General features: G+C 38.1%; 2 protein-coding genes across 2 annotated transcripts in view; one reads left to right on the top strand and one right to left on the bottom strand.

The window, feature by feature from the left end:
- KLHL32 (kelch like family member 32) overlaps window positions 1–13,294 on the bottom strand; it is a 256,154-nt gene extending 242,860 nt beyond the window's left edge. Inside the window, exons 1-2 of the mRNA XM_057302567.2 lie at window positions 11,155–13,294; window positions 10,897–10,985 (exon numbers count right to left, since the gene is read on the bottom strand). The gene's annotated coding sequence lies outside the window, so the exon portion shown is untranslated. The remainder of the gene's footprint in view (window positions 1–10,896; window positions 10,986–11,154) is intronic.
- Window positions 13,295–13,418: 124 nt separating this feature from the next.
- On the top strand, window positions 13,419–22,007 carry NDUFAF4 (NADH:ubiquinone oxidoreductase complex assembly factor 4). Its single transcript, XM_003824369.6, has 3 exons — window positions 13,419–13,645; window positions 14,465–14,568; window positions 19,931–22,007. Exons 1-3 carry the CDS (start codon window positions 13,510–13,512, stop codon window positions 20,216–20,218), a joined length of 528 nt encoding a protein of 175 aa, XP_003824417.1. The 5' UTR covers window positions 13,419–13,509; the 3' UTR covers window positions 20,219–22,007.
- The last annotated feature ends 664 nt before the right edge of the window (window positions 22,008–22,671 follow it).

Genomic DNA, 22,671 nt, shown 5'->3' with positions numbered 1-22,671 from the left:
AAAGAATAGACAGCTGATTGAGAAGCTTATTGTTTGTAAAGAGCTAAAACCAGTGAGAACCATGGGGGGAAGTTGAAAATGCTTGAGTTGGTTCTAGGTCCCTCAGGAAGTAGAATGGGTCAGGCTGCAGGACTGAGAGTAGCACAGGATGGAGTAATCTGTATGTGCACAGAAGTCTTTTTTCTTCACAAGAGACGTCAAGATTTTCTATCAGGAAAGTGGAAGATACAAAGAAAATTTGCAACTCATAAGAGGGCCCACACCAGAACTATGCCATCCTGGCAGCTGGATCTTGAACTCCCAGCCTCCAGAACTGTGAGAATAAAGTTCTGTTGTTTAAACCCCCCAGTTTGTGGTACTTTGTTACGGCAACCCTAGAAAACTAATTCAGAATATCAAAGCATTAGGTGTACAGTTTTAAAAAGATACTTAAGATATAGATATGTATTATTATGTTATTTACACAATTAACTATGTTCATTTTACCATACATATTCACATAGAATTTATGATATATACTGAATATAACTATAATTTTGGTAAATAATGGTATTTAAAATAAAATTGGCAATTAATTATCCTGGAAAATACTCCCTTGAGTGTCAAAGCTTGTGCTGCTTCTAGTTTTATGGTTCTCTTATTTTATCAACAAACTGCATGCCAAATCTAATTGCTTCATGGTAATCCAGATTAAAATCATATTCTTATTAATACTGAGGATTTACCTAAAAGGCTTAAGGGATTATGTGTGGAAATGCAACAGAAATTGAGGAGTAACTCAGTAACTTCCATTAAGATACAATTGATTTTAAAAGTCAACAAAAATTTTAAACTTGTATTTTATTCTCAGAAATAAGCATTTACAGTTTGCAAATTAAGTACAATTAAGCATATACAGTTTGCAAATCACCATATGAAGTGCTGTAGATATGTGGAGGCAAGTGATAATGATACTGCTCCACATATAGTTGGGAAGACTGAAAATGTAAAAATAATAAACACAAATTAGAGTGCTCATACACAATGCTGCAGATACTATTTTCTCTCATGAACAAGGGAGCAAGCCCTTCTTTCCTCCATCATATAAACACATCCTTGGATCTTCCCCTTTGTGTGTCCTCTCTGACATAGCCACAGAGACAGGTAAATTTTGTCTAATTTTTTTTTTTTTTTTTTGCTTTATCTTCTGTTGGAATCTTTCTTGTTCTTTTTCCCTGGGGATGGGCTTAATAAAAACAGGGAGGTCATATGTGGGACCTCCCTGTGCCACTCCCTGTTTCCAAATGAAGGAGATTCCAAAATAGGGTGTGTTGCAGGTAGTGGAGCAGTCAATGGTAAATGTGGGCGCCAGCTACAGCGCCCACTCCCAAAGTGATAGAGAAAGTAACACCTCATAATAGAGCTGCAGTCCAGTAATCTGGCTCACCTCCAAAACTGGCTGTGTGAACCTTGTCTCTGAATGCGTGACAGTCTTCCTCCTGCCATTTTTCCTTTCCCACCTGTCACATGTGTGGAAAAGTGCAAAGTACAAAGTTCTTTAAATCTTCTATTTCAAAACTACCATCTGTCTTCTTAAGATTTTTTACAATACCAGCAGGACACGACTGCTGACATTCTATTTCTAATTTTTAACGTGTTCAAATCACAATCCCTGCACACAAAAAGGCACATGCTTTCAAACTCTTCTGAATGTGCTGATGTTCTGGCAATAACTCTATTCTCCTTTTCTGGTTAGCTCTCAAATGTTGGACTGGAAATAATTACTACAGAAGGAAAGAGCACTGGATGGGAAATCAGTATACCTGAGTTCTAGTCCTGAACCTGCCTCTAACTATCTGTAGCATCTTAGGCAAAGTTTCCCCTATCTCTGCTGAGTCTGTTTCTGCTCAGCTTGTCCATTATGGAGCTAAGAGATGGGAGTGCTTTGACTGCCTTTGCTAAAGAGTAACCCACAACAGTGTGAGCAGAGTAGCAGTATATTTGCTCTTCCTAAAACTGTGGGATAAGCAGGGTTGCAAAGCATAGTCCAGAACCAAAATCAAGACCAATCACACAAGATTGTTGAATCTAAAAACTGGGTCCCAAGACAGAAAGAAGGTCCAAAAATAAGCCTTCGTGACACACATGCAAAATTCCAGAACAGAGCAGTTAATTTTAGGAGTTGACAGAAGTGTTTTTCTCTTCTATCTTCTATCTTTTTTCTGTCTATCTCTACCATCCTCACTTCCATGTGGTTCTGATAGGGATGCCGAATTCTCTAACCCTACCAAAGGATAGGCACTTGACCCAAGGCAGGTCAATTGGTATCCCTCTTGTCTGATAACTTAAATCTGGAGTAGAAAAAAATCCAGCAGCAGAAGTCAGCTGGTCTTCAGTGCTTGAATGGTAGCATCTTAGCCCTTCTGCTGCTTAGATCCCTGGAGCTGCCCTTGTAAAAGGTCAGGTCTTCCTTTATCAGGTCTCTGATCAGCAAGCAGGAGGCATGTTAGAGTCAGCACCAGAAACTGGTGAAGGGGAGGGGGCAGGACAGTGGCGAGAGGATAGGGCAGTAAAGGGAGGGGGGTGCGGACAGTGGACAGTTGTTCATTGAAAAATGAGCTGATTATCCTAGATGATGTCTAAGTTCTAACTAGCATCCTATAATTCAAAGTGATCAACTCCATAGCTCAAATTATTACTGCCATGTTTTAAGTGAGATAGAAGAAGCAGCTTTGATCTTTTTCTCTTTTCATCTTGCTTTTTGATAAGAATCTAGTAGATGGGAATATCCAGAAGTGTAGGATGATGCATGATTCCAAGTGTTCTGATTCACTACTATAAATGCAGAGGGGTGTGCATGTGGCAGAAGCCTGTTAATAACATTCATGTGACATTTTTTATGTGTCTCACAAATGAATCCCACCAAATCATTAAGCGAGCCCAGTTTTACCGTTACAAGTATACATTTATTCTTGAACACCTCTGTGTGTGGCAAGGTTTTGGTATGTTTCTTTTCTAGGAATATTTCTTGATGTTAATTAACATCAGCTTGTACTTTTGTACCCTGGGCTACCATGACATAAGAAACCTTTGACTTATCTTGAAATTTCCTCCTATTTCCCTTGTATGCTATCAAGGAGTATATTTTCTGAGTCTCAGATACACAACTCTACCATTGGTAGCTTTGCTGCCCTGTGATCCTTTTGGGGGTTTTCTTGTTTAGCTGTTATAGAAGGCACAACACCAGTACACAGGAGTACAATGTCAAGCACGCTTCTGCCTCAGAGCCTTTGTAGTTTCTGTTCTCTTGGCCTAGAACTCTTTTCCCCCAGGTGTCCACTATTTATGAGTCCATGTATCTTTGGTCTGTTCTATTGGTTTCTGAGTTAGAAGATGGAAAATTAACTAGTCATTCACATACAAAGAAGAGCTATTAGTTGTACATCTTGAGCGCTAAGCAGAACTTTGATTTGAGGGGTGGAGTTAGGGGCTGGCAAAGGAGCAGGGATGGGAAGCTGTTATACACATGAATCATATTTCACTTATCATCTGACTCAACCAACCAGTTAAAACAAAAATGACCTTTTAGCAGGAATTGATACAGAAATGAGCTGGGCGAGTTAAGTTGTGGCATCCTAAGATCACAGAGTCACTCTTCTGATGAGCAGCAAACAATGTGGCCTCTTAGGGGTAAGAAACTGGTGAAAGGGAAGCCCACAGGCAATGTGCTGAGTAGAGTGAGACATAGTTTCAAGAGCTTCATGTACATAGAGTGGTTAGCAATCACATTATGACTTTATTGCTCAAATTCATTGAAAACACTTAAAAAAAAATTTCTGAGTGTGAACCCATCCAAAAATCTGTACCTTTTTCTCATTCACAGCTCTTTGAACAAGACTAATGTTATTTTGTGGTTATGTTTTAAAAGAGCAGTCCTTGTCTTTGGTAAGATGTACTTAGAATAATAAGATGTATCACTAAAAGAAGGATTTTTTAAAAATAATGACTAGTGAGGTAGAAAATGGGAAAGTATATAGAAGAAATTAGATTTGCCATAAATTGGTAATTATGGATACTGGATGAAGAGTACATGGAGATTTGTTGTACTAAACTCTACACATTTAAATGTGTTTGAAATTTTCATAATCAAAAGTTATTTTTTAAAAGACTACCATTAGATTTCTAACAAAGCTGCATTGCTAAATAACAAGATTCTCTCCGACTTGCATAAATACTTATAATTTCTTACAGTAAATATATTAAGACCACTTATCAAAATGCAGCTAGCTAGGTACATGAATTATCTTTTTGATGAAAATGGGAATTTCACATACTCTTTTACTAGATCACACTGCTGAGAGCTGTAGACAGACCTCATATTTTTAGCCTTCTCTGGAGACTTCTCTGGAAGCCTTCTCTGGACATATAAGAGCTACTGTGCCCATGGTTGTGGGTTGGGAACCTCTAAGTGAACAAGATTGCATCCATACATCCTGAGCTTCTATGGAATCAAAAGCTCTAAAAAGGATTAACTACACCAAGAGTGGAATGAGAAAAAATAGATGACTATACTTATTCAGCCTCTGAATCTCAAATCCCACTATTTAGGTTACTGTTGCTATCTATCTGTCCAGCTCAAGTGGAAGTCATATCTAAGCAGTGCCACTACAGAGACCTCTTATTAAATAGATATCCCTAAGAAAATTGGACCAAAAAACTTAACCTCCCACATGGATGAGAATAACAGCACCTTACCTGGTCTCTCTTTCTCTTCTAAAACATCCTTTATGTAGCTGTCAGTCATCTTTCTAAGAGAGACCTATGGCTCTCTAATTTCCACTCAAGAGACCTTCACTCATAGAAAATAAAAACCAGACTCTTTCCGATCATTTTAAACCTCTACCACCACCTGACCTGCAATGACTTCTATAATAGCTATATCCCATTCTCCTGGTCTCTTTACCCATCCCTCTTCATTCCACCACCCTCTTAATCCCCAAATTTATTCTTGCTGTATTCATTTTCTATTGCTTCACAACTAATCACTACAAACTTAGAGGCTTAAAACAATATCTATTTATTATTCTATGGTTCTGTAGGTTAGAAGTCCAAAGCAGGCTTAACTGGGTTCCCTGTTTAGGGTCATTGGGGGTCATAGAGTTCTGTCTACCACACCTGCCTCCCTGCCTCACCTAACAGTGTCACATCCAACAGAAATGAAACTCGGCAGAGGGTTGTGTGCACTGATGCTTAGGGGTGGCTGTGTGCAATTCCTAGGGACAATGGAGACAGAAGCTAACAAAAGGTGGGACTACCAGAATAAAAAGGCAGAGCTGTGCCTGCAAGGTCATGGATTGACAATAAGAAACTAATCCAAAAAGTCTATGAGCAAGGACACTTCATATACTTCCGAGAGTATCCTTCACCATTTTAAAAACAGCCTCAGGCAGCTAAACGGTTCTCTTAAATATGTATAGTTGGGTATAATACTACAGAGTATTGCAATAATGTGTTAATAAATAAGGAATCTGAAGATACTAACTTCTAAGCCATAAAGTGCCAATCAAACCTAAACTATAATTATTAAAATGTTTCCTATTATATTAGTATTTTGTTATATAAAAGAATAATAGCTAATAGTTTTTGAATGTTTACTGTATGACAAGACTTATGCTTTCAAATGGATCATATCTCACAACAACCCTATGAAATAAGTAGTATTGTTATATTTCCATTTTACAGATAAAGAAACTGAATACCAGAAAATTTAAGGAGCTTACCACAAAATTATGCAGTCAGGAAGTGATAGAACCAAGATTCAGATGCAGGTTTGTCTGATGCCAAGCTGGTTAGTAATCATTATGTTACACCATGGCTGCTAAGAAAAGAATCAGAGACAGTTACAAAGGGAGAAAGGACCAGACGGACGGAGAGAACAAACACAGACCCTAGCTCCGGAGTTATTGAGTTGGGTTTACCAGTTAAGGTAAAATGCTTTGGTTACAACTTGCTTTTCACATCTTTTCTGGGGTCCTTCTGGAATTCCCTGTTCTATATTCTTTATTTTCATAATCTTTCATAATCTTTGAAATGAAAATGATTTCTTGATTATTTGCTTGTTCTTTGCAGCTTTTCACTTTTTTTTCCCTGTGCCAAATTATCAAGACTACCTTCTGTAGCTGGGGCCAAGATGGACAACTGTTGTATTGATTAAATTGCTATGGATGGAAAAAAAAGATCTCATTGGAATCAAACCAAAACTGCTATGATGAGGTGTTCCTTACTTCCATATAAAGCAAGTTCATGGGGACATGGAGGGACAGATACAGTATGAAAGCAAACTGATGCAGCAGGGAAAGCTGGAGTGAAGAAAGAAGACAGGGAATTGTTATAAATGGGAATGGAGAGCAAGGGGAAAAAGCAAACTGATAAATGATGTTGGAAATTCAGTTGTTTATGGGGAAAGAATTATATCCTTACATCACAGAGTGATTTTAAATGTTGCCCTGTACATAATCACATCTGTCTTGTCACTATTTATTTGCCTATTCCTATAACAATACCATACCATAAAGTTTTATATCATATTCTGATATAGGGTAAGTCCTACCTAATTGCTGTTTTTCTAAAATCTATTGGCTATTCTTTCGTATTTTCTTTTCTGGATGAACTTTATTATCAGTGATCGAGTTTCATTAAAAATGCTATTACAATTTTCATTGAAATTGAAAGTGTATCAAATTAATTGATTTATTTTTTGAATAATTGACATTTTTACACTATTCAGACTTTGCATCAAGGAACCTGGTATGTCTAGCCATGTGTGTTTCTTTATGTTCTTTCATAATTTTTGTGGTTTACTAAGTTTTAGTTTTACACATATTTCAAGTTTATTTTGAGATGCATAATAATTTTTGTGGTCATCATCCATGAAATTTTTTGACCATTATATTTTCTTTCTTTTTCTTTTCTTTTTTTTTTTTTGACAAAGTCTTGCTCTGTTGCCCAGGCTGGAGTACAGTGGCCTGATATCGGCTCACTGCAACCTCCGCCTCCTGGGTTCAAGCTATTCTTGTGCCTCAGCCTCCTGAGCAGCTGGGATTATCGATGTGCACCATCATGCCTGGAAAATTTTTGTATTTGTAGTAGAGACGGGGTTTTAGTATGTTGGCCAGGCTGGTCTCAAACTCCTGACCTCAGGTAATCTGCCTGCCCCAGGCTCCCAAAAGTGCTGGGATTACAGGTGTGAGCCATTGCCCTGGGCCTTGGTCATTATGTTTTCTAACTGATGGGTAGGATAGCTAGCTATTCAGCTACCTTATTAAATTTATATATTAGATCTAATAGTCTTTGCCAGATTCTCTATAATTTTCAAGGCAGACAGAAGTGCTGATTTTGCAAAAGAACAAATAACATAACATTTATAATTCTTATTTCTTTTTCTTGTTCTTTGTGAGCTGGTCAATACGATATTTGCCATAATTTTCTGAATTGTACCCTTTATAAAGTAAAGGCAGTTTTCTTCTATTCCCTGTTAGCTAAATGTATTATTAGTAATGGGTGTTGAATTTAACCAAATCTATATTGGGAATCCATTGAAATGATTACATAGGATTGACTGAACTGCCTTAATTTTTGGAGCTCAGGGGTACTCTTCCAGGCTTACTTGGTCATTGGCAAAATTAAGTTCCTTATGGTGGTGGGATTGAGATATCTGTTTCTTGTGGGCTGTCACATCGGGCCTCCTCTTACCTCCCAAAGGCCCTGAAGTTCCTTGCCATATGGCCTCCTTGCAGGTTCTCTCAAAGGTCCTCTAACAACATGGCAGCTTGCTTCTTCAAAGCCAACAGGAGAATCCCTCACTCTTGTCTCCTAAGGTGGTCTTATATAATGTAAAGTAATCACGAGAGTGACCGTAATCTATTCTATTCTGTATCTATTCCTTATTCTATTCTTTTCTATTCGATTGTGTTATATTCATATTTGCTATATTCTATTGGCTAGAAGCATGTCACACAAGGGAATGAGACTAAGTATTATAATTGTATATATATTTATATATTTTTCTTTCAATTTTAAAAAAGTCTCTATATTTATGATCATATTCTTTCCAAAAAATTCTTAATGTATTTTATTTGTTCTTTTATTTTCACTTGAATTTGTCAGATTTTATATTCTCAAAGAACCGTTTTTTTGTTGTTGTTGTTTGTTTTCTATGTGGTTGATTTCTGCTTTAACTTCAGTCCTTTAAAGAAATTTTTTGATTTATCTAAACAGAAAGAAAAAAGCTGGTGGCAACATGCTACCTGACTTCAAACTATTCTACAGGGCTACAGTAACCAAAACAGCATGGTACTGGTACAAGAACAGACACATAGGCCAACGGAACAGAATAGAGAACCCAGAAATAAGACCACACACCTATGATCATTTGATCTTTGACAAACCTGACAAAAACAAGCAATGGGGGAAAGTATTCCCTATTTAATAAATGTTGCTGGGAGAACTGGCTAGAATATGCAGAAAATTAAAACTGGACCCCTTCCTTACACCATACACAGAAATCAACTCAAGATGGATTAAAGACTGAAATGTAAAACCCAAAACTATGAAAACCCTAGAAGAAAACCTAGGCAATACCATTCAGGACATAGGCATGGCAAAGCTTTCATGACGAAGACACCAAAAGCAATTGCAACAAAAACAAAAATTGGCAAATGGGATCTAATTAAACTAAAGAGCTCTGCACACAAAAGAAACTATCAACAGAGTAAACAGACAACCTACAGAATGGGAGAAAATTTTTGCAATCCATGCATCTGACAAAGGTCCAATATCCAACACCTATAAACAAATTTACAAGAAACAAACAAATAATCCAATTAAAAAGTATGCAGAGAACATGCCTAGAAACTTCTCAAAATAAAACATACATGCAGCCAACAAACATATGAAAAAAAGCTCAATATCACTGATCCTTAGAGAAATGCAAATCAAAACCACAATGAGATAGCATCCCACACTAGTCAGAATGGCTATTATTAAAATGTCAAAAAAAAAAAAAAAAAAAACAGATGCTGGCAAGGTTGTGGAGAAAAAGGAACACTTTTACACTATTGGTGGGAGTGTAAATTAGTTCAACCATTGTGGAAGATAGTGTGGCAATTCCCCAGAAACCTAGAGGCAGAAATACTATCCAAGCCCACAATCCCATTACTGGGTATATACTCAAAGGAATATAAATTGTTCTATTATTAATAAAAAGACATATGCACGTGTATGTTCATTGCAGCACTATTCACAATAGCAAAGACATGGAATCAACCTAACTGTCCATCAATGATAGACTGGATAAAATGTGGTACATATACACCATGGAATACTATGAAGCCATAAAAAGGAACAAGATCATGTCTTTTGCAGGGACATGGATGGAGCTGGAGGCCATTATCTTTAGCAAACTAACACAGGAACAGAAAACCAAATACTGCATGTTCTCACTTACAAGTGGGAGCTAAATGATGAGAACACATACACACATGGAGGGGGAACAAGAAACACTGGAGCCTGTTGGAGGTCGGAGGGTGGGAGGAGGGAGAGAATCAGGAAGAAGAGCTAATGGATACTGGGCTTAATACCTGGGTGATGGGATGATCTGTGCAGCAAACCGTCATCTAAAGTTGATGACTGTAGTGAACAAAACAGTAAGCCTTCCAAAAATGTCTCTTAATCCCCGAACCTGCAAATGCTACCTTACATAGCAAAATGCACTTTACAAATGTGACTAAATCAAGGATCTTCAGATGGAGAGATTATCCTGGATTGTCCACGCAGGTCCAATGTAATCATAACGGTGTTACAATGGAAAGAGGGAGGTAGGAAAGTCACAGAGAAGGAAACGTGACAATGAAGTGATGCAACTGCTGGCTGCCAAGAAATGTGGGAAGTCTCTAGAAGAAACCCTTCCCCATTAAAAAAAAAAAAAAAAAAAGGCATCCAGGAGGAATATATCTCTGCTGACACCTTGATTTTATCCTTAAAAAACTCATTTTGGACTTCTGACCTCCAGAACTGTAAGATAATAAATTGTTTTGTTTTAAACCATTTGCGGTAATTTGCTAGCAGCAATAGGAAATGAATACAAATGAATACAATGACAAAAGTCATGAGTGCAGTAACCACAAAGCAGGCATCTGGGCATAATTGCTGGTTGATCATTCTAATCTCTAATCTGAGACCCAGTGTTCCTCAATATGAATACTGGATCTGCACAAAGCCTAGTTTGTTTTGGTTTTGAGTTTGTGGCACTACCCCCCGCTCCCAGTATTCTAGGTTTTACAGACCCAAAACACTGCATCACTATGAAATTGGCCAAACTTGGGAACCTTGTAAATTACTGTAGTTGGACTCCTACAGATTCTCTGGTTTCTAATCTGGAATCCAGGCCCTGGAGAGGTTCTCTCTGCCTGAACACCAGAACCTCTGCCAGAATAAGTCATTCCTCCATAAATCTGTTGTGCTCCTCACTAGTGGTTGAGATTTGATTGATGAAACCTCTGAGGGCTGTCCTGGGCCCCTTGAGCCAACTGTCACCTGGGTTTAGCTACTGTAATCCTTTGGAGAACACAGAATGCTGTTGAATTATGTTCAAAAGAAGGAGTACCCAATGGTAAAAGTCTAGGCAGAGAGAAAGACATAAGGGCAGAGGGAAACAAAGTGGGGACTATTTCTGTGGCCAATGTCAGGCACAGGCAGGTGGCATTTTATGCCCCAGAGCTAATGATTCCCACCCATATTCCAACCTTAATAAATCTAACAATGCCACCATGTGTGCTGAGCACATTAATCAGCAAATAAAAATCAAATTTAGCATTTTTATTTTTTAAAAATTAAATTATTGAAGAACATGAGTCTTACTGTAATCTCAAATTTTTTTTATCACTTTCATTCACCTATTCACCAGAGCTTCAGAATATGTGTCCTTTTTTAAACTGCTCCCTTCTCCTCTGAAAAATGAAAAACAATGCAAATATTGAACATCAGATTCTGAGCTGGGCATTGTACTAGACACATATTTTTAATCTGTGTAAAACCCCTTAGGTGATTACTATTATCTCAATTTTAAGATGAGCAAAGTGTGTTCAACCACATTAAGTTACTTGCATAAGGACTCACTTCTGGAAGCAGGGCTAGTGTTCAGGCAGAGAGAACTTGTCTGGGGTCTGGACTCCAGCTCAGGGATCCTACTTGTCTTTCAGTTCATTTGACCTTTATTTGATAATTGTTTAGTACCTACTGTGTACTAGCTCTGTTCAATGTGTTGGATACAGCAGTGAACAAAACAGACAAAAGTTCTGTCCTCAGAATTTACATTCTAGTTGTTGTCAAGACCCTGGGTTTATTAGTATCTTAAGATATTCAGCCATACACATGCATCATAATACTCCACTCAGATGGAAGCTTCATTCTAAGCAGCATCCTAGTTATACTTTCCTTGGGGATCTGACTTCAATCCTTAACATAAGCCCAATAGGAGTTCTTAAGTTCAGAGTTCCTGTTAATTTATATGTTTTGACAAGAAGAGCTGGAATTATGCATTTATGGTTCAGGTTTTATTTCCATGATTCCCAAAGGGTGACAGCCAATTGTGAGTTTCTGATGGAGTGCATCTGCCTTCTGTTTTGCAATTTGAGGGCCTGAGCAGCACTGGGCCAGGATCAGGCAAAGCAGCTGACACATGCTGGAAGCTCTTTCAATGTTGAATCCAAGCTCTATTGGAATGTGTGAATTCAAATAATTATTTCATATTGTAATCCCTACTGTCCTGACAGTCACTTCTAACATTACTTTTTCATACTGCCCGAAGTTCGGTGGAATTTCTATGAAAATGAGATTTTCACTTTTAAAATATTTTAACAGGCAGTGAGTCGAATTGCTACCATGATTAAAGCACATAGACATAATGAGGCAGATTAAAATTTCTTAGCACCCGTAGAAATAGAAATACCGTGCCTAAAAAGCCCTGAATCACAAGCATGCTTAAAAGTATCAAAGATAGAAATCTTGGAGCAGCCTGCCATCTTCAGGATAACTTCCCAGTTAATGCTATCTGAGATCACTGATTTCAGCTTCTATAAATTCCAAATACCAATCCCTGTAAAAATGTTCAGTATAATTAAATAAAGGGCATTTAAATTAGAGTGGCTGAAGCCGTCTTCCTTGCAGTGCTTTTGCTCTGATTAAGCATTATATTTAATGATTATATTAGTTTTCTTTTTAAAAAACTTTCCCTTTCTTCATTTTGGTTCTTTGATTCTTGTTTTATTATTATTATTCTATTCGATTATCTTTACATCAATATTTTCTTACTTTAAGCTGGTTAAAAACATCCACTCTACTTCATTTTGCTAAGCAGAGATCAGAACACTAAAAATAGATTTTGCAGCCACAGTAAGAGAAATACTGTAACCTCCTTCCTACTGCTTCCTTCCTGATGGGTTTTATTTTAGATTAATAACAATATTTCTAAAGGGTCTTAAATAAAAGCAGCACTACAGTAACCCATTCAGGAAATGGAGAGAGACGGAGAAGGTGAATGTAACACTCGTTTTTTTGTTTGTTTGTTTGTTTGTTTTTTCTGACGTCTTATTGTCTGTTCCTTTCATTAAATTACACAGAGGCTTAAAAAGAATGAAGAAGGCAAGAGAGAAGAGAAATAGGAGAGGGAATGACTCAGCATTTAGTAGCACGGAGAAGTAAATTAGTAGCAAAAATAAGATAAGGGAAAGTATAACTAAAATCGATACCATTAGGTCAAATGAGAACGGGATGTAAAAAATAATGGAAAAAGAATACAGTGGCTTGAAAATGCATCAGGCGGGGGGACAGGAAAATAAGAGGCATTTAAATGAGAGCGGCTGAGAACAAATACTCATCGACAAGGAACATCCTTTCATTATTTTCCTTTCACAAAAGCAGGAAAGGGCAACTTGAGAGCCCAGTTTGACCCTGGTTCAGTAAGTTCCATTTTTATCGGCTAACTCTTTGGTGGCATTGCCCTGTGAAACAACTTCAAGGTCAACTTCCTTACGACTTTGATTTTCAACTCTTCACTGAAACTTTGGAATCACGTGGAGTCTTATCCAATGCTGGGCCTCACTCCACAAGAATTAAATCAGAAAGTCTGGGGTAGGGCCCGGCACAGAACTTTACAGAGCTTCCCGGGTGACTCCCTCGGAGTTCCAGCGTTAAAAGCAACGGTGGGTCTGGGGACTTAAGCCCCGCCACCTCCCGCCGGAAGCGGCCCCCGTGGGAGCAGTCACTCGCCCCGAAGGGAGGGGCTCCCTTTTAAATGCCCTGGGCAGAGAAGCGGTGTGTGGCCTCCCGAGCGCTAGGGGGCGACGGGCACGCATTTAAGCGCCCGCGGCGGGGCTTCCCCTCACTTGTGCGCATGCTCTTGGTGTCCCGGAGTTGTCCTGCGCCGGTGTTCCCACGTGCGGCCTGAACCTGAGCGCATAATGTTATGAGGAGATGGGAGCACTAGTGATTCGCGGTATCAGGAATTTCAACCTAGAGAACCGAGCGGAACGGGAAATCAGCAAGATGAAGCCCTCTGTCGCTCCCAGACACCCCTCTACCAACAGCCTCCTGCGAGAGCAGATTAGTCGTGAGTGGTGCGAGGGCGTTTCGGGGCCCGGGGGCGCGGAGTCCCTGTGCTGCCCGGCTGTCCCTAGCGTGGGTCCGGAGGCCGAGGGATCGGCGTCAGCCTGCTCGGCCGCAGCCGCTCGGGTTGGCGGAGCGTTGGAAGGGGGAGCCGCCAGACCGGTGACATTGAGACTGTCCTCCGTGCCCGCGGTGAGGTCGGCGGCCCCGCCTACTTCCGAGACCCAGAGGCAGCGGCCAGTGCTCCCGCTAACCAGGCCCTCGCCGGCTGCTGTCACGGACTTGATACAGGGAATCAAAATCCGAGAGGGTCACAGAGCTTTCTCTAGGGGTCTTCACTGGACGATGGACGCAGAGCCTGACCTGGAATTTTGATTTCCATCTAAAGTATTTTCCTAACAGTCCAAATGATTATGTTTATTTTTTAAAAAAATTAAAGTGGTTAGGCCGGGCGCGGTAGCTCAAGCCTGTAATCTCAGCACTTTGGGAGGCCGAGGCGGGCAGATCACCTGAGGTCAGGAGTTCGAGACCAGCCTGGCCAACATGGCAAAACCCCGTCTCTACAAACAATGCAAAAATTAGCCGGGCGTGGTGGCGCGCCTGTAGCCTCAGCTTGTCGGGAGGCTGAGGTGGGAGAATCTCTCGAACCCCGGAGGCGGAGGTTGCAGGGAGCCGAGATCGCGCGACTGCACTCCAGTCTGGGCGACAGAGCGAGACTCCGACTCAAAAAAGAAAAGAAAAGAAAGCGTTTGTGTTAAGCGTTTAGGATATTACAGGAAATTTTCCTTGATTTTAATATTGTGACTTTTTTTCCTTTCCTTAGTCTATCCAGAAGTTAAAGGAGAGATTGCTCGTAAAGATGAAAAGCTGCTGTCGTTTCTAAAAGATGTGTATGTTGATTCCAAAGATCCTGTGTCTTCCTTGCAGGTAAATGTATGTTTAATTAAGTGAATACACAATTTACTTATTTTGGGGCTTCAGGAAAATGAATAAGTGTGGCAAGTCGTAAAAAAAGTGCTCTGCAAGTGTGTGTTGTGATCAATCTACGGGCCTTGGCAAAGTTTAAGCACAGTGGTGTAAGACAGCAAGACACTTATGCCTTGGTTCACTGGATATTTACCAGAATTCTAAAATAACTTGTGGAAGTATTGATACAAGCAACTGTGTGAATTATTTCATAGTATTTCAGAATTTGTAGGATTTGGTAAGGCATTACTTCCAGTGGTTGTCATTTGAGTGACAAAAGCAGAGCTTTAATATTATTTTCTCATTCTTCTGTGGATTGAGGTATGTTCTAATCTCAGAGACTCCTTTAGTAAGTAGTGTTGTTGGATTTTGTGGGGTGTTCTGTTTTTTTTTTAAGGATGTATTCAGATAGGATATTTAAAATTAGAAGGATCAAAGAATACATTAGGAATGGGAACCTGTGTGTAAATCCATATTCTGTATTATGTAAGTCCTGGGCACAAGTGCTTTGTATATAGTGATGAACAAAACTAGTCCTTATTTTCACAGGGCCTATGATGTTGTGAAGGACACAGCCATTGAACAAATGAGCAACAATGTGACCGTAATTATGGGAAAAGTACGTGCACTGCTGAGTATATTGGAGGGACCTCTTTGAAATGGGAGGATCAAGGATGGTTTCTGAGGAAGTGATAGTTATGCTCAGGCCTGAGGAGGGATCAGTTGGAGTTAACCAGATGAGTTTTTGGGGGCAGGAAGATTCTAGTTAGGGGTAAAAGTTTGATTAAAGGCCAAGGAAGTGCCAACAACTTCCAGATTTTTTTTTTCATTCTAAAATATTCTGGTACTGTCCCTCTCTCTCTGGATATTTGCACAGATAGAATTATTAATATTATTTTCACTACAGAGGAGAAATAAAACAAGATTTGTTAATCGCTGCACATAGTAATTGTAGGGTTCAGTTATTACCAAATGCTCACATGAAAAAAGTATAGGGTTAATGTCTGTGTTCTTACGTCATTTTAAAATAGGTGTTGAGTAATACTCCCCGAGTATTCTTTCTCTCATGTTACTTAATTATGCATCTGAAAATTCACTCTTGGGAGCAAAAAAAAATTAATGCTTTGTATGTATAAGACTCAGTTATACATATAATGCGTAAAGAGATACGTATATAGTGATATTAAAATTTCATGGGGACATTAGGAAAAGTCTAGATTCCTTAGGGAGAGTGATAATGAAAACTGGAATTGCCTTTTGTTTATGTTCTGTGTCCCTTTTTTTCCTTCAGGCAGTTCATGGTTGTGATGCCTCTAGACATCATTGATACTGTGCCTTTCATATGGCAAATAATTTATTTGTTGTCTGACTTTTTAACATATTTTTTCAAAATTCTGTCAAATATTTCAGTCTTTTTGCCTTTTGTGGTAAAGGAATACTGGGCCCACTCTACCATCATATAAACTCTTCTGTATTTTCTTCTAGTAGTTTTATAACTACATTTTATATTAAAATCTTTATCTGGCATTAAATGTGGTCTTTGATGTCTGGAATAGATCAGTTGAACCTCTTTTCAAACAGATGGCTTGTTGTGTAAATATAATTTGTTGAAGAGCCCAGACCTTTCTCCACTTACTTAAAATGCATCTCTAGATACACATATGGGTCTATTTATGGACTCATCAGTTTTACTTATTTTTCTATTTATACACTAGGACCATAGTTTTAATTAATAGAGCTTTATAATGTGTGTTGATATTTCTTATAGTCTTCTCTCATTCTTTTAAAAAGTTTCTTATCTCTTTTCACACATTAATATTTTTCCAGATGAATTTGAGAATGAAATTGTCAGGTTCTTTAATAAGTCCTATTTGGATTTTGAGTATAATTGAATGGGAATTTATGGATTAATTTGAGGAGAATTAACATTTTAATTATTAAGTCTTTGAGGGGTAAAGGGAATGTTGTTACTGTGATGGGAGCTTTTTTCACTTTAAATTTAAACTGTTTATTGCTGCTACAGTAGTCTTCCCTTATCAGCAGATAGGTTCCAAGACCCTCAGTAGATGCCTGAAACTGAGCGTAGTACTGAACCCTATATATACTGCTTTTTCCTATAAATATATACTATGACAAAGTTTAATTAACAACTAATAAAATGGAACAGTTACAACAATTTCGGGGTTCGAAGATTCATTCTTATTATCCATGTTAGCACTCTCGCCATATGATTTTTTTTCCTCATTAAGTCAATAACGTTTACCTTTTCACTTGAAGGAAGCACGTTATGGCTTCTCTTTGGCATAACTGAGTTGCCAGCATCACTACTCTTGTGCTTTGGGGCTATTCTTGGTAAAGTAAGGGTTACTTGGACACAAGCACAGTGATGCCACACAGTCTGATAACCAGAATGGCTACTAAGTGACTAACAGGCAGGTAGCCTGTACAGCATGGATACACTGGACAAAGGGAGGATTCACATCCTAGACAGGATGGAATGGATAGCGTAAGAATTCATTATGCTGCTCAGAATGGTTTGCAGTTTGAACCTTATGGATTGTTTACTTCTGGAGTTTTTCATTTAATATTTTTGGTCTGTAGTTGACTTCAGGTAACTGTAGATAAAGCCAGGTACTACTATATATCAGAAAGTGAGTGGTTTTTATAGTGTAGCTACCCACATTGCTAGGTTATTATTTCTGTTAGGTTTTCAGTTGATTCTCTTTTCTAAAGATGTATCTATGTAGAATTAAAAACTTCTCTTTCTAGTATTTATACTTCATTCTTTTACTGTGTTGTATACATTAACATGCCAGTGAAAGTAGGCATTCTCATCTGTTCCTTTCTTCCACAGGATGTCTCAAATGTTTCAGCATTAATTATAATAGAATGATACTTGTTTTCAATTAAAAAATACTTATATCACATTTGGGACATTTTCTTCTATTTTTAATTTCCTAAGGGGTTTTTTTTTTTTTTTCAGTCGAGAGGATTTTGAATCTTCTTAGATTTTTTTTGTCTCAAATAATTATTTATTTTAGTATTGACTATTAATTAGAAAGGAAATCTGAATACAGATGTGCTTGGAGTGGAAGGAAGATCTACCTTACCTGGGAATAGGAAAATGAGAGAAGCTTTGAGATTTGGAAAGTGAAGAAATTGAGAAGAGTGTTTCAGGCCTAATTTGCAATATAAAGATATAAGAGTGTGTGATGCCTTTGAAGAATGGTTAGAGTTCACTGCAGTTATGAGAAAATGTGAAATGTGAATTTGGGAGAAGTGAGTTGCGATGGAGAGTGATAGGGGTCAGATCGTAAAGGCCCTTATTTTTCTTGCTAAGGAGTTTTGTTTTATTCTGAAGACAATGGGAAGTCATTAAAGAGTTAATGGTCAAAAGTGATGTTAGATTTGAAAGTAGCCTGGCGGGGGAACAAAGTGCATTTTATCTAATTAGAAGAGACCAAATAGGTATTTGCAGTCATTTCTGCAAGAGACATTGGCTTGGACTAGGGTGATTTAGCAGTACTGGGGAGATGTGAGTGAGTTCGAGAGACATATGATGCAGTGTCAACAGGATTTGGTCATTGATTGGTGTAATGAGTAAGGGAGAGGGAGGTGCAGGTATAATCTCATTTTTGGCATGAGAGGTGGGTAGTGTTGGTCATTGAGATTGAGGATATGGGAGTAGAACTGGTGATAGGTTTAGTTTCAGATAATATTGAATTTGAGGAGCATGTAGGTCATTTAAGTGGAGATACCTGTTAAGCATTTGGGTTGGGAAATCAAGAAAAGGTCTTGGTTTACGATCACAGCTTTGGAAGTAATTAACTTGTAGGCAGTAATGGAAGTTAGAGGAGTGTGTGGGATTACTTTGGAAGAATGTGTAGACTGAGAAGAAGGCCTGGGCGCTCTTAAATGTCACACACTGACATTTAAGGGTAAGCAAAAGGAAAAGGGTCCATGAATAAAACCCCGAAGGACCCACTGAAAAAACCGATGGAAAACTGTGAGGGGGTGGCATGGAAACCAAGGAGGAAGATAGTTATAGGTACATTGGAGTGGTCAGCAGTGTCAGATGTAGTGAGATACTATAGTGAGTTCAAATGAGGTCTAAAAAGTGTCCTCTGAATTAAGCAACTAGGCAGTCATTAGAGATAGCAAGCATTATTTCTTTTAAACATTACCTGAAGAGAAGGAAACTGGTCATAAAAGAGGTGTTGGTTTTGGGTTTGGTGGGCATGTTAAAAAACATAGTAACTATAGCATTTCAATATTTGACCAAAAAGCAGCAGTAGGCACAGTGCAGTAAAAAAAGGAAAAGAAAAGAAAGAATGATAGGCATAGCTAGGAAACGAGAATGGAATGCAGAGCACACGCGCTGAGATTAAGCTGGGATGGGACAGATAGATGGAAGGATGGGTGTGCATAGGTTGTTTTATTTATACTGGAGTGTATTGGAGGCGTTAGTTTATTTTCTCAGGAGACAAGATCACTAGCAATATTTCAATTCATTCAAGGTGTTTGGGAGTACTGAGTATGAAATACAAAGCTGGGAAACAGAATAGATGTTATCAAGCCAGCTGTTAGGGTGGCATCAGAATCCTGCCCTTTTAAAACAGGTGCAGTTTTTAATAAATTATTTTCTTTGTTCTTTTAAAACACATGAAATAATGTGGTGAGTGGATGGTATACATTTGATTATTATTTTCTAGAGATGCCTACATTTCTTAATGATAGAGCTATAGTTATGAAAAGGCAATGTGGCAAAAGTACTATTAAACTATGGCTCATTATAATAAGAAAATGAAGTTTGGAAAATCATATATAGAATTTGTGTTAGTCCATTCTTGCACTGATGTAAAGAAATACATGAGACTGGGTAGTTTATAAAGAAAAGATGTTTAATTGGCTCACGATTCTGCAGGCCATACAGGAAGGATAGCAGCTTCTGCTTCTGGGGAGGCCTCAGGAAACTTATAATCATGGTGGAATGGGAAGCAGGCACGGCTTATATTGCCAGAGCAAGCAGAAGCGCGGTGTCGGGGAGGTGCTACACACTTTTAAACAACCATATCTGGTGAGAACTCTATCACGAGAATAGCACCAAAGGGGGAAATCCACTCCCATGATCTAGTCACTTTCCACCATGCCCTACGTCCAACTTTGGGGACTACAATTTGGTGACATGAGATTTGGGTGGGGACACAGATCCAAACCATATTAGTTGTTATTTGAAGAGGAATAGTGTAGATTTGAGAAGTATGAAAGTAGATGTCAAATCTTTTCTCTCATCCTAAAACCTTTTTTTTTTTTTTGATACTAGGTAAAAGCTGCTGAAACATGTCAAGAGCCGAAGGAATTCAGATTGCCAAAAGACCATCACTTTGATATGATAAATATTAAGAGCATTCCCAAAGGCAAAATTTCCATTGTAGAAGCATTGACACTTCTCAATAATCATAAGCTTTTTCCAGAAACCTGGACTGCTGAGAAAATAATGCAAGAATACCAGTTAGAACAGAAAGATGTGAATTCTCTTCTTAAATATTTTGTTACTTTTGAAGTCGAAATCTTCCCTCCTGAAGACAAGAAAGCAATACGATCAAAATGAAGAAAATCACAGAAATTTCCTATGTGTACTCCTCATCCCTCCTGCTGTATATTTTCTCATTTTTTGCGTAATAAATTATGTTAATTACCAAATATTTAATGCTCTCATTGTGAAGGCATACTCTTAATATTTATTGAGCTCCCTGACTTTTCAAGATTGCCATAGAATATCTTTTGTTTTATTTTAATTTGGTTTAGGCATATTTCATAAGTGCATGTCAGCATGACTGAGCACATGTGTACCTTTATTATGGTGAAAGAGTTAATTTGTTATTTTAGGCACATATACCAACTTTTAAATTGGTCATATTACCCCTTGGGAAATGTCCTGAATCCCTCAACTGAGTTTTACTTTCCAAGTTAGGTGTTTAGTTCATTCTTCACATGTGATAGTGAAAGTAAAAGCTTTCCTGACCCTTAAGACTGACATTTTCTCGTTAGGGAAAGAGACTCGATAGCAGGGTAGACTAACAGTAGTTCCCAAATAAAGGCACACAGGAGAAAATGAATCAATAGAATCTAATTAAAATTACTACTCCAGGGAATAAGAAGTATTGAGGATTTATTTTATTTTGAATTGGTTTTAAGTATGGAATAATTGTCTTTACAGTTATAAAAAGTAATTAGTGGTGTTTACAAAATGTTGGGAATTTCTGCTTTGACAGATAGGTAAGTCCCATGGGAATTTCTGCTTTGACAAATAGTTAAGTCCCATGGCCTTCAGAGAGGCAGGAAGCAGAAACTTTCAAAAAAGTAACATTTCTCTGGATTTAATGTGGAAATAGAGAAAAATTTAAAGAATAATTAAAAAACCATGGTAAATGAAATTTGGTGATTACGTATAGTTTCGGATGTTAATGCTAGTTGAGAGAAGAGAAAAAGCAAGTAGAAGCAGAGAACAGGATCATTGGAAGGGACCTGAGAAATTGCCATTTCATCCATTTTAGCAAATTTAATTAGCATAGCATGTACCAGTACTAGGATCTTGAGTGAGTGTGTGAGTTTAGCTCTGCCTAATATATTACTACTTGGGGGATCTTTGGGAGACTATAGCTTCTTTGAGATTGAGTTTCTTCTATAAAATAAGCATAATGCTACCCTAAATGTAAGGGTTATCATGAAGATAAATAATAAAGGACTACAAAGGACCAAGCAAATAGGAATTATTTTTTGCGGTGGAGAAACAAGTGCCTGGGGAGAATATATGACCGAAGATTCTGTAGTTTATGACTTAAACAGGCCCAGAATTTAGTTTTTCAAATCCTAGTAGTGTGTTTTTTCTGTCTTGCCAAAAAGCAGCATACCTCAAAGAAGGGAAAAGGTGTGAATTATGGGTATATTAGGGTTATTAGTGCTTCCGAGGGAAGATAGGCATCACTACTTCCCAGAGATGCCCCTGGAAATGATATAGAGGATGTTGAAGAATTCAATGTGATGACGGAATGAGGCATTTGTAGTAATGCTGAGAACAGAAAAATGGACTAAGTGGAAAATTTGTAAGCATGTCTTTGAATGTAGATTTGTTATGTGAACAAACTACCTAGTTTATTTTTAGTTCAATACAATAATTGTTTTAAGAAAACATGAAATAACTACTCAATATAAAATGCATTTTAAAACTGTAAATAAGTCAAAACTTTATTCTTTTTATCATAATGGTCACTAGCTGAGTCACAAATACTAGTACACTCTTCTGAGCCATCTTCTTTATTCATATCTACATTGTGTGGTTAGGCATCTGTTATGTGGTGTCACATGATAAAATAAAGAACTTCTTCCCATACCATTCATCAGTCCTATACTGCCTTTTATTATATATAGGAGAGCACCTGGTAGCAGTGATGTCAGAAAGTGCATGGAATTTAGATTCAGAAAACAGTTTAGATCTCAGGATCACCACTAGCCATGCCATCTAACATTTTAAAAGTAATTACTGTACTAGGGTCTGATTGAAGTGCTTTACGTGTATTAACTTGCTTAATATTTACCATAGGTACAAGGATAAGTAGCCATATTTTAGAAGCATAGAGAGCTTCAGTAACTTCAAAGATTACTTAGTAAGTGTTGAAGCCTGGATTTAGTCCTGTTAGGTTATTTTCAGAACCTTGTGCTTCTAACTGATACGCTATGTTGCCTTTGTAAGATTATGAGAATTAATGAGATGTCATGCAAAGTGCCTGAGGCATATGAGGACAGGACTACTCAATGCTCACTGTATATGAGCATCATCTGTAGAATTCTGGGAAAATACAGATGTCTGCTGTGAGAGGCTGGTGTAAGTCTGGGAGACGCCTGGGTTCATGGATTCTGGATCACGGGTGTTTAAAAAATATCTATGACCAGTGCCACCAGCATGTTCCAAATTGCTGATCACCTGTGCAGGTGAAATAGCATTCTCTGGTCTAAAGTTTATTGTGAAAGAAGGTAAGGATCAGAGAATAGACAGAAGGGTGG

The sequence above is a fragment of the Pan paniscus genome, chromosome 5 (assembly GCF_029289425.2).
Source record: "Pan paniscus chromosome 5, NHGRI_mPanPan1-v2.0_pri, whole genome shotgun sequence".
In the NCBI taxonomy this organism is placed as follows: Eukaryota; Metazoa; Chordata; class Mammalia; order Primates; family Hominidae; genus Pan; species Pan paniscus.
The sequence above is the reverse complement of the archived record's forward strand: the minus strand, read 5'-3'. Positions and strand labels throughout refer to the sequence as shown.

What these genes read in the sequence shown, in the direction of transcription:
- NDUFAF4 (XM_003824369.6), top strand. Translation starts at nt 13,510, where the DNA reads ATGGGAGCACTAGTGATTCGCGGTATCAGGAATTTCAACCTAGAGAAC. An exon ending in CCTGCGAGAGCAGATTAGTC is followed by an intron (nt 13,646 to 14,464) that starts GTGAGTGGTGCG and finishes TCCTTTCCTTAG; the next exon opens with TCTATCCAGAAGTTAAAGGA. An exon ending in ATCCTGTGTCTTCCTTGCAG is followed by an intron (nt 14,569 to 19,930) that starts GTAAATGTATGT and finishes TTTTGATACTAG; the next exon opens with GTAAAAGCTGCTGAAACATG.